Source organism: Gobius niger (assembly GCF_951799975.1).
Source record: "Gobius niger genome assembly, chromosome: 1".
Lineage (NCBI taxonomy): Eukaryota > Metazoa > Chordata > Actinopteri > Gobiiformes > Gobiidae > Gobius > Gobius niger.
This window is the reverse complement of record NC_136852.1, coordinates 2,763,667-2,776,561: the sequence shown is the minus strand read 5'-3', so window position 1 is coordinate 2,776,561 and position 12,895 is coordinate 2,763,667. Positions and strand designations below refer to the sequence as shown.

Below are 12,895 nucleotides of genomic sequence, written 5' to 3'. Positions count from 1 at the left end.
AAAAAATAATCCACATTTCCCTATCGTCTGCAGTGCATGCAGAATTCTGCCCAGGAATTAATTAGATGATGTCATTAAAGTTCTACTGGTACAGAAAAATGGTATTTAAAAGAAAAAAAGTGAAACACAAGGTGAGCATTTTTGGGGGGAAATATGGAAAAAACATTTGAGAAAGAAGTGGACCAAAAATAAAAGGGTAACATTTGGGGGAAATGTGGGGGGAAAATTGTTAAAGGGGGGGTATTATGCAAAATCGATGCTTTAATCGGCTTTCCATCATGTCATTATGTCATTCCCTCATTAAAAACATGCCTGAAGTGTTGTCTTGGCACATTCACGTATTTCTGAGTAATCTGTAAAAACTCTGATGGCGGCCATTTTAGGGATAGGTTTTGCCTGAGTCCTCCTAGGAACGCCCCCACCTCCTGGAGACGCCTCCGAGCTTTCGTCACCAGCCGAGTAACCAACCACTGCTCCTCAGCAGAACCCCCTCCCCACTGATGCCACAGACAGCGTGTGGAGGGGGCGTGTCTAAAGGCTCAGAGGTTCTTAAAGAGACAGAGGCCTATTTCAAGACATTCACTACAGCCATTTTGAGAGAGACATTTTATACAAGGCAGTTATTCTAATTTACTGCATTTACAGACCGACAGAAGGTTTGGTCATCATTGTAGTGTGATATAGACTGGTGCTATGTGACTGAAAAAAGCACAATACCCCCTCTTTAAAAATTGAGGAAAAACATGGAAAGTTTTTTGCCCTTTTGTATTTAAAGGGACTATACAATGTTAAAATGATGTATTTTCCTCCCCCTACATGTTCCAGCCATGTCCTAATGTGTAGAATGAGCTCAGACCTGTTCACCACAACTGCCTCTAAAATCCTGCTCTGTCACTCAGAAAGGTGTTAATTCGGGTCCGAAGTGCCGTCATGCACGAGCTTAATATAGAAGCTGCAGTTACACGTATGACCTGAGGTGGCAGTAGTGAGTATAAAATGGCCAACTTGCATCTGACCCCTTAACTCCCACCTGAACCGAGCACATTTTCTCCAGTTTGGCTTTACCCCAGTCCAAAAGCTTCTAGAAAAAAGGTGAGAAAATAGCGACAGAACTGAGACGAAAACAATGATGAAGATGTGACAAAAAAAATAACAAAAAAATAACAAAAAAATAACAAAAAAATAACAAAAAAATGACAAAAAATGACAAAAAGGACAAAAAAAAGGACAAAAAATGATTAAAAAAAGACAAAAAATTAAACAAAAATTACATAAAAAAGACAAAAAAAATTACAAAAAATGTGACAAAAATGTGACCAAAAAAATGACAAAAAAGTGACGAGAAAATGACAAAAAAGTGACGAAAAAATGACAAAAAAGTGATGAGAAAATGACAAAAAAGTGACGAAAAAATGACAAAAATGTGACAAAAAAGACAAAAAAATTACAAAAAAAGTTACAAAATGAGTTGAATACCCCCCCCCCCCCCAAAAGATGGAAAAAATCTGATGACGTGAGGAAAAAGATCCATTTAGATGAGTTTTGTAGATCTTAGTTTTCAAATGAGGCGTTACACTGGCCTACAGGATTTGGGTAAAGCTGAACTGGAGAAAATGCTCTCGGTTCAGGCGGGAGTTAAGAGGTTAAAGGAAGTTTCTTGGTTCAAATAAATTATGCAAATGTAAAAGAAATTCAGTGGAAAAGAATAAAATAACATTATTAATCTGTTTACGGTGCTTTTTGACAATATTTTCATAGAGGTATCAGTGTTGAAAACCAAGTATTGTAAAAAAAAAAAAAAAAAAAAATAGAACCCAGCCCTATACATTTCTGAACAACATATTGTCCCAGTCCTATAGATGAGACACTTCGTGAACCTTCCCTGTCTCTCCTGTGGATGTCGCTGCTGTCGGACATCGGCGCTGCTCCCAGAACAGTCTGCAGTGTGTTGTTGTTTTGTACGTGTGGATATTTTTACTGAAAAACCTGACGGCGAAACTAAAACAAACGATCACGAGCTTTTCCCAACATGTTTGTCGGGCTGTAAAAACACAAAGGCTAAAAGAACTCTAATCCTTCCCCCCCCCCCCCCTGTTTCCCACTGGCACCGGCAGATAATAGCTACATAATATTGGGCCCGTTAATGAGCCTGTTACCGTGGAAACACTCAGCTGCAGCCGGGCGTGTGGGGTCCTCCCGAGACGCTTCCTCCTCCTCCTCCTCCTCCTCACACGGCGATAATTCAGACAGTAATTACAAGAGCTCAGAGCAATCAGCGCTTACACTCCTATACTCCTGTGTGTCAGATGCCCTCCCGTCCTCCTATAACTACTACTACTACAACTACTGCTACTACTACTACTACTACTACTGCTACCACTACAATAATAATCTTTGTTTGAAAGGGCTTTGCTGAATATCTATCCAAAGTTTCCATATTATTCAAAGCAAAATACAGTGAAACAGACACAAACTACTATCAGTTCTTGTACTACTGTGTCTCAGACCTAATAGCATTGACCTGTGGTGTTCCCCAGGGGTCGATTCTGGGGCCCCTCTTGTTCATTTTGTACATGCTTCCGCTTGGTCAATTAATATCAGGTAACAATGTATCTTATCAAAACATGGGCCTGTAGATTCACTGTGTCATTGTGTCAAACAGATTAGTGCGTGGATGCAAAATAACTTCCTCCAGCTGAACACAGATAAAACTGAGATAATTGTTGAATTGAGGTCGTCATTGGTCATCTTGAAGCTCTTTCACTGGCACCCAAAAGTCAAGTTAGAAATCTCGGGGTAATCGTGGACTCAGACCTGAATTTGAACAGTCATATTAAGTCCATTACATCAGCGGCTTCAAAACCACCTCAAAAACATGGCTGAAATAAAAAAAACATAGTGTCCAAACCAGACTTGGAGAGACTAGTTCATGCTTTTGTCTCTAGCCGGTTAGACTATTGTAACGGCCTGTTCACTGGCCTCTCTAAACGAGCTGTTAGACGACTGCAGTACATCCAAAATGCTGCGGCTCGAGTCCTGGACTAATACAACCACATTAGTCCAGTGCTCCGGTCTCTGCACTGGCTTCCTGTCGCTCAGAGAATAGAGTTTAAAACAGCTCTGCTTGTGTATAAGTCCCTTCATTGTCAAGCACCAAAGTACATCTCTGACATGTTACAGCCGTATGAGCCACCTCGGGCCCTGAGATCGTCAGGGAGGGGCCTCCTGGTGGTTCCCAGCAGGGCCGTGGTAAGATATTTTGGCTAGGGGGTGCTGAGAGACAAGATTGCCCCCCCAAAACGCTATTTCTTTGCTTATTTCCTTTTCATTTAACCCCTTAACTCCCGCCTGAACCGAGCACATTTTCTCCAGTTTGGCTTTACCCCAGTCCAAAAGCTTCTGGAAAAAAGCTGTGAAAATAGCAACAAAACAGAGACGAAAACAATGATGGAAATGTGACAAAAAAATGACAAAAAATTGATAAAAAACTGAAGAAAAAATTGACGAAAAAATTACAAAAATGTGACAAAAAATTGACCAAAAAATGACAAAAAATTGATAAAAAAAAATTGACGAAAAAATGACCAAAATTTGACAAAAAATGACAAAAATGTGACGAAATGTGACAAAAAAAGTGGCAAAAATGTGACAAAAAATTTATAAAAAAACTGAAGAAAAAAATGACGAAAAAATGACTAAAAATGACCAAAAAATGATTAAAAAAATGTACGAAAAAATGACAAAAAATTGACAAAAAATGACAAAAATGTGATAAAATGTGACAAAAAAGTGACAAAAATGTGATAAAAAATGACAATAAATTGATAAAAAACTGAAGAAAAAATGGACGAAAAAATGACAAAAATGTGACAAAAAATTGACGAAAAAATGACAAAAAATGACAAAAAATTGATTTAAAAAAATGTACGAAAAAATGACCAAAATGTGACAAAAAATGACAAAAATGTGACAAAAAAGTGAAAAAAAAGTGACAAAAAAATGACAAAAAAATGACAAAAAAAATGACAAAAAAGTTACAAAAATGAGTTGAATACCCAACAAAAAAATGATGGAAAAAAAATCTGATGACGTGAGGAAAAAGATCCTCTCGGTTCAGGCGGGAGTTAAGAGGTTAATATTGCCTGCAATGCATAGACGATCCACCAGGGGGTGCTGCAGCGCCCTCAGCACCCTGGGTTCCCACGGCCTTGGTTCCCAGAGTCAATAATAAACACGGTCAGGCTGCATTTCAGGTTCATGCAGCAAAAGTCTGGAACAGCCTCAGTGAGGATCTGAGACAGGCCTCAACCCTGAGCATTTTTAAGTCCAGGCTGAAAGGACACTTTTTTACTGCAGCCTATGGAGATTGAAACTTTTTAATGTAATTGTAGCTAATGATTTGTTTTCTTGATTTTCAGCGTGTTTTTAATGCTTTTTATTGTGTTTTTAATGCTTTTTATTCTACTTTTACTATGTGTGGTGTTACTGTGAGGCACATTGAGTTGTCATGTACATGAAATGTGCCATACAAATAAACTTGCCTTGCCTTGCCTACTACAGCTCGTACTCATACTCGCCCCTCCCCCTCTGTCGTCCCTGCAGCCGCCATCGAAACCTGCCTGGGTCACTTGCTGAAGCGCAGAGCGGCCGGGTTCCTGCGCAGCGACAAAACGGCCGCCCTCTTCACCAAAGTCGGCAAAGTTTACGAAACGGCCGCGGAAGTCTGTCGTAAAGTCCAGGAGCAGCTCAACCAGCACACGGAGATCACCAGGTAGTGCTACTGCTACTGCTACTGCTACTGCTGCTACTGCTGCTGCTGCTACTGCTGCTACTGCTGCTACTGCTACTGCTACTGCTACTGCTACTACTGCTACTGCTACTGCTACTGCTGCTACTGCTACTGCTACTGCTACTGCTACTGCTACTGCTACTGCTACTGCTGCTACTGCTACTGCTACTGCTACTGCTACTGCTACTGCTACTGCTACTGCTGCTACTGCTACTGCTACTGCTACTGCTACTGCTGCTACTGCTACTGCTACTGCTACTGCTGCTGCTACTGCTGCTGCTGCTACTGCTGCTACTGCTACTGCAGTGCTACTACTGTAGTAGTAGCACTGCAGTAGCACTGCTACTACTGCTGTTGCTACTACTGCTGTTACTGCTGCTATACTGCACTACTGTTACTGCTACTTCTACTCCTGCTACTTCTGCTACTGCTACTACTTCTGATACTGCTACTACTACTAGTGCTGCTACTACTACTGCTACTGCTACTCCAGCTACTGCTGCTGTTACTACTGTCGAAGTTGGAAATCAGAATCAGAATAGTTTTTTATTGCCATTGTTTGAGAACAGGTTCACAAACTAGGAAGTTGAACCAGGTCTTGGGGTAAATTGAACCCCCAGATTTAAAGGAGAAATTGACACTAAACATCATTTTTTTTGTTTGTTTACATTTTAAGGTTTCCCATGTTAAAGGGGGGGGGGGGGTATTATGCAAAATGGACTTTTATGTTATTATGTCATTCCCTCATTAAAAACATGCCTGAAGTGTTGCTTTGGCACATTCACGTATTTTTGAGTAATCTGTAAAAACTCTGATGGCGGCCATTTTAGGGATAGGTTTGCCTGAGTCCTCCTAGGAACGCCCCCACCTCCTGGAGACGCCTCCGAGCTTTCGTCACCAGCCGAGTAACCGACCACTGCTCCTCAGCAGAACCCCCTCCCCACTGATGCCACAGACAGCGTGTGGAGGGGGCGTGTCAGAAAGACTCAGAGGTTCTTAAAGAGACAGAGGCCTATTTCAAGACATTCACTACAGCCATTTTGAGAGAGACATTTTATACAAGGCAGTTATTCTAATTTACTGCATTTACAGACCAACAGAAGGTTTGGTCATCATTGTAGTGTGATATAGACTGGTGCTGTGTGATTGAAAAAAGCATCATACCCCCTCTTTAATGTCTTGATTTCTGGCACCACTAGTTCTGTCCTTGGCACATATTCTATAAGAAAGGCTCAAAGCATTATACATTGAAGTAATCTTATTAGTTCATGACGCTTGGCCTTGATCTCTTCAGCTTTTATGTTACAGTTGAACAAATGAAAATAACTCCCCGATTTCCTCACTACTACTACTACCAGTTAGCTACTACTGCTACTACTTGTACTAGTACTGCTGCTTCTTCTACTCCTGCCTCTGTCTTCTCGACGTGGGCAGGTGGGCGGTGTCTGCACATCCTATGGATTTTATGCTGATCCGGGCCCTGGGGTTTTACTAAGTAGCGATGGGAGTTTGGGCTTTTTTGTGGAGCTGGATCATCTTAATCCTCCAGCAGGTGATTCTGACCATTAGCCTGACTGTCCACCGCTGCTTACGGCTCGCCCAGCGGCATCGAGGGATGACGGGGACAGAGAACATTTCATATCTACTCGACTACAGATACGGTGAAATATTACTCTGATAAAAGACAGTGTGTATCTAAATATTGTGCATTTCCTTCCAGTCGAACCAGGAAGTCTAAATAAGCACAGAGTTGTTTGGCCTTCCACAACGTTCATGTCTCAGCTCTATGAACTCCGGCTGAGTCGTGCTTTTAATTGACTCAAGTGAACAGTCGGGATGTGTGGGAGGATCTGTGAGAGCTAAAAACCCATTTAGAGAGATTTCCTCAACTGCCTACAACTTTCAGTAATTCACGTAGTGCAGTTCAAGTTAAAGCACTGACGTGTTGGGGGTAGAAAATACCAGAAAATATCAATAAAGGTACAAATATGTAGCTTCATGCCGAAAATGGTGGTTAGCATGGCGTCTGCGTTCCATTACTATATTTCTTTAGCATTGGCCATCAAGCATCGCAAATTATGAACGATCCAGATGTTTTCAGCTTCATCAACCACATGTAGGTGAGGGCAAAGCCTAGACATAATTATTAATAGACCATCATTCCTCACTCCTCACCGTTTACCACAATGACCACGTTCGAGGGGGGAGTCATGGCGGATTTACAGACTCCTCCTCCCCAGTTCTGATGAAGCATGTTCCTAAAAGGTCATCAAGGCGGGATCTTCACTGTAGACTCGGCCCTTGCCTGACATGTAGCTCAGTCACAGCCTCGCAGCTCCAATGCTAACAGTCCGGCCCTCATTAGTACGAGATTTCTAAAAATATTCTTACGAAAACCAGCCTGGTCCCTTTTAATTGTGCCTAACCCAGTGTTATCACAGGAGCAATATCTAACTGTAGAAAGTTTTAACATAGGGACAGGGCTTTACAGTTGTTTAGAACCTGTCTAAAGTCCAATGCTGTGCAATGTAAAACTAGCATGTTCGAGCTGCCACTATATGGAGGTACTACAGCAATGGCGGCCAATGGCGTCGTGAATCTCTGCTACAAGTGGCTATTGGGTCAAAGCCCCATTAGAAATTGTTGATGAATGTACAGACCTTTTGTTATTTTACTTTAAATACTAATGAAGTCACTTTTCCACTGGCAGAAACTAAAGCCCAGTGCCTGGTCAACAGCCTTTACTACTAACATGCAGGTCATACGGATTTAATATTTCACAAGGGGGATTTGACTGATATTAGCATTTGGACACTGTTAGCCCAACTTTAAAGAGGGGGTATTATGCTTTTTTTCAATCTCATAGCACCAGTCTATATCACACTACAATGATGACCAAACCTTCTGTTGGTCTGTAAATGCAGTAAATTAAAATAACTGCCTTGTATAAAATGTCTCTCTCAAAATGGCTGTAGTGAATGTCTTGAAATAGGCCTCTGTCTCTTTAAGAACCTCTGAGCCTTTAGACACGCCCCCTCCACACACTGTCTGTGGCATCAGTGGGGAGGGGGTTCTGCTGAGGAGCAGTGGTTGGTTACTCGGCTGGTGACGAAAGCTCGGAGGCGTCTCCAGGAGGTGGGGGCGTTCCTAGGAGGACTCAGGCAAACCTATCCCTAAAATGGCCGCCATCAGAGTTTTTACAGATGACTCAAAAATACGTGAATGTGCCAAGGCAACACTTCAGGCATGTTTTAATGGGGGAATGACATAACATGATGGAAAGCTTGAAAAAGTCAATTTTGCATAATACCCCCCCTTTAACTGGTGTCAGCATAACATTTTCATGTTTCTTACCTTCATAGTTGCTTCTTTCCTGTATTATTTGCCTTGGCTCCTCTAAATAATTCCATAACCCTCACCAGAAGGCAGCATGTGTTCTGTACAGCATGCATATCTGTGGGGGCGCTGCCCACAACAACTGCAGTTGTGTAGTGTAGTGGAAACACAAGTGTGTACTGAGTAGAGTCAATACGTGACAAGGCGAGTACATAGAACACGACGTGTGCGGGAGAGCAGAAGTGGAAAGGTGTATAAAAGTGTCCTCTGAGGTAAATGCTATATCATATTCAGTCAAGTGTTTGTAAGGCGGACATGCATCCAGTGGCCACTAAACATCATCTTATGATATTTTAATGATAAAGAAACCAAATAAATTATGTATAAAGTCCATGAAAAGGACATAACACACCTCACCATACAGTTTTGCACCCTGGCTTCACCATTCATTGGATAGGGGATAGAACGTTCAATTTAAACTGGTCTGAGATTCGACGGTGAGCAAAATGTACACATTTGTGGACACAGGACCAGATAGCTAAAGGCAGTTCTATGATTTCTATGTGTTGAATTATTTTTTTTATGGGTTTTCACTACTGATGGAACCATCTTCATTGTTACTAAAAACCCTGAAAACAATTGGTCCTGGATCATCCTAGAGGCCGCTGGGATGGACAATAAAGGCGCTATAACCACTCACACAGCCGCCGGGCAAGTAAAACAATCTAATATGCAATAATATTTTTTTTTTTCCCTCCATCATTTAAAATCTACCACTACAGCAACTTGAACTTCAATACTTCTGCTATCATTGTTAATAATAATATTTACTAGTACTACTCTAAATGACAAATTGTATACTACAACAATTCCTACAACTACAACTTAAGGCTAAAAAATTGTGGGGAAAATATGAAATTACATGTTTTCTGATAAGTATTGATGTTTTAATATCTATCAGCCCTGAAAAAACAGATAACTGACTTTTCCCCATGTTTCCTGAAAGCCTCCTCTGCTCAGACGCTTCTGTGACTCGTCCTGGGCGTCACCTCCCTGTCTCTCGGTAACAGCATCACGTTATGGCCCGCAGCTCTGTTTACACCCCCCCCCCCCATCACACTCTCGTTACTGCCGCTGCCATGGCGACTGATGAGGGTAAGGCCACAAAGCATCATGGGAAAAAGGCACAAAGCCGCAGAGCGTGGCACGACCTCAGCGCGAGGAGAGTCCAGTCAGGGCTGATTCCACTGTTACTACTACTACTACTACTACTACTACTGTGTATTCTGTACCTTTGTGTAGAGGTGGTCTGTCGTGAAGTAAATCTAACTACAGTACTGTAATTTAATTGAGTAGTTTTTGTATTGAGAACTTACTTTACTCCACTATATTTGAAATATAACACTTTCTATTCCACTATATTTCTGTTCTACTTCCGCTACTACTACTACTACTACTACTACTGGTACCACTACTACTACTACAGCTACTACTACTACTACTACTGGTACCACTACTACTACAGCTACTACTACTACTACTACTACTACTACTGTTACTACTACTACTACAGCTACTACTACTACTACTACTACTACTGTTACTACTACTACTACAGCTACTACTACTACTACTACTACTGCTACTACTACTACTACTACTACTACTACTACTACTGTTACTACTACTACTACAGCTACTACTACTACTACTACTACTACTGTTACTTCTACTACTACAGCTACTACTACTACTACTACTACTGCTACTACTACTACTACTACTACTACTACTACTACTGCTACTACTACTACTACTACTACTACTACTACTACTGTTACTACTACTACTACTGCTACTACTACTACTACTGTTTCTACTACTACTACTACTACGGCTACTACTACTACTGCTACTACTACAGCTACTACTACAGCTACTACTACTACTACTACTACTACTACAGCTACTGCTACAGTTTGGTTTTGGTCCATTTGAAAAGCCAAATAATGCACACTCTGTGAACTGTAGGTGGCGCTGTGCAGATGTTCTGTCAGATGAGAAAGGAAGAAGTTTTGTCCCTGCCGTGTTGCCGTACAGAGGGTGAATTCGGGGACGATTTTTGTGTTTTTGAAGATGCAAAGTTATTTCACTACTGCTCAAAAGGTTGGGGTCAATCAGGCAATGTCATGTTTTTCATGAAACAAGAACAGAGTTTGAGAAAAACGTTCCCTTTTTGAGAGTATAATGGAACTCACGAGTGTTGATATTTAACTATCTTCATAAAGAAAGGGCTGTTGTGTAGCTTCTATAATCAGCACAGCAGTTTTCAGCTGTGCTCACGTAATTGCACCAGGGTTTTCTAATCATCAATTAGCCGTGAACACAATGTACCGTGAGAATACTGGAGACGTGACTGCTGGAAATGTACTTTACACCTCTGGTATTTCATTAAAAATCACCAAGAGTCATTCACCACATTCACATCGTCGAGGCCAGGGAGTCTCGACTGGTATAACACTGGGGCCCATCATTATATAAGATGACAAGCCGCGACCCAAACCAGAAACTATAATGTCATAAATTATGTTAAATACTAGAATATTCCACAAATCATAGTTGAAAATGCTTTAAACTTAAATTATGGTTCCTCAAAACGAGTTATTATAACAGTCCATATACTGAAGGAAGTGTTTCCTGGTGAAGGCGACCGACGACGGCCCTGTCCACACGAAGGACCGAACGCAAAGATATTTTATACGAGCGTCTGTAAACAAACATTTTCCAAACTCTGTTCCAGAGCGGAAAGATCTCAAAACGCCGTTTACGTGGCTCCGTTGTTACGACGTCTCCGCAACTTTTACTAAAACGATGACATCACAGCTCCAGAGTCTGTGATCCATAATCTACTGACCTTATAATGAGTTTTCCTCATGGATCTATGATGGTTTGACTCCGCCCCTCTTGCTCCACTGCCGTCCACAAGCCACAGGTGACAAGTAGAAAAACACAAGTCAGTCTGTGTTTTTGGACTGACAGGAAAAGTCACTGACAGGTTTTTACGTCTGAAGAATAAACTCTCCTCCTCGTCTCTTCTGTAGATCCTAAATCCTTCAATCACTTTCATTTTCACTGTTTACATTCCACATAAGTTTACTGCACATTCGCCTCTAGATCTTGTTCTATCATCTGAGCGTCAGATTGCAAAGTCAATCGACAATGTATCTTAACCAAAAAAGACAATACAAATGACTGCTGTGCAGGAAAATCTAAGCAGCATCAAAAAATAAACATTTGTTACAAAAACATCAGGGCATTAGCTCATATATACAGATAATTTTTCACATAGTTTTAAGGCACTTTTACATTCTAGAATTTTGAGAGACTTATACAAGGACATCAGTTCATTTTTAAAAGGAACAAAATTGGGATTTACATTCAGAAATCTACATCTATGTAAATAAAATTTACTCAGAATTATCAAATTATTATACATATATTCTATAAAGTATTCGATAAAGTCTGAAATGGCTCACTTTTGACCCATTTTTTGGGTCCCGACCCACCAGCTGTATTTCTGATGAATAAAAAGTGTTCTTCTTTCAGAAATAAGGACATTTACTTATATTATATTCTACTTTGAAACATCCTCCACTAAATCCTCCTGGTCCGGTTGACAAAGTTTGACATTTTAATACATACAGTTGTAAAGGTTTAAAATGTCATGCATCGCTCACTACGTTCATACACAGAATAGCTGAAGTGTCTTGCCCAAGGACACGAGGCAGTATGGACTGGTCAGAGCTGGGATGGAACTTCTGGGTTTGGGCTTGAGCCACTGTTGCCCCTGTGCTAGACGATTACTTCAACTACTACCACAGTTACTACTACTGATACTACTACTACTACTACACTACTACTACTTCTGGCATTTATGTTTGAGTAGGTTGTTTAATTATTCATTTAGACCAGGGGGAGGCAAGTTTTCTTGGCGGAGGCCGATTTTCTTTATTGTAAACAGACCGAGGGCCGACACCGCTGATATTTAGCCCAAAGTAAAGCTGGAAAAAATACCATCATGAGATAAATGACTTAAAATTGCTTGAATTAAAGTTCTTTTATTTTAGAGAGGAAACAAAGTGATGGATACAGTGGGTAGAATAGTCTGTAAGGAGGTCAGGTCTTCAGGTATAGGCAAAAAAAGGGATCGAGGCTCCGATACCGGGTTAAAAGTCCTTTAATGAATGGACATGCCAGGCCTCGGGTTTTTCCCTTTTTTGCCTAAAGTTCTTCTATGTTGAATTTGAGTTGGTTTGAACTAATCCAAGATACAAATGCTACAGCGCCAACGGAACAAGAATAAAACCCTCTTGTTTTTCTCTAAAAATTACACAAAATTATCTGAATTAAGAGAATAACTACTACTAGAGGTTTTATCTAATCTAAGACCAGACCAAATCTACTCAATCCTTAGATTTAATATCTTAATTCAAGTAGATTTATGTGATTTCTTCCGTAAAACGATTATTCTCTTTCCTGTGCACTTCTTTCAAATGCCAGTGTTATGACCTCACTGGGTGCATTGACAGTATTTCTACCTTTTTTTCCTCCCATTTAACTCTAATAATGTTAAAAGTACTCTGTGATTTGTGTAATAGTGTTTCTCAAAATCATTTTGAGGGCCAGAGGTTCTGTGCCAGAGGGCCGGATTTGGCCCCCGGGCCTGACGTTGCCTACCCCTGATCTAGACAGACAGATACTGTGTCATTG

General features: G+C 40.8%; 1 protein-coding gene across 3 annotated transcripts in view; it reads left to right on the top strand.

The window, feature by feature from the left end:
- sgsm2 (small G protein signaling modulator 2) overlaps window positions 1-12,895 on the top strand; it is a 91,716-nt gene that overhangs the window by 26,830 nt on the left and 51,991 nt on the right. For all 3 annotated transcript variants that reach the window (XM_079573703.1, XM_079573704.1, XM_079573702.1), the window contains exon 2: window positions 4,603-4,771. In XM_079573703.1, coding sequence (XP_079429829.1) covers window positions 4,603-4,771 — 169 coding nt within the window. The remainder of the gene's footprint in view (window positions 1-4,602; window positions 4,772-12,895) is intronic.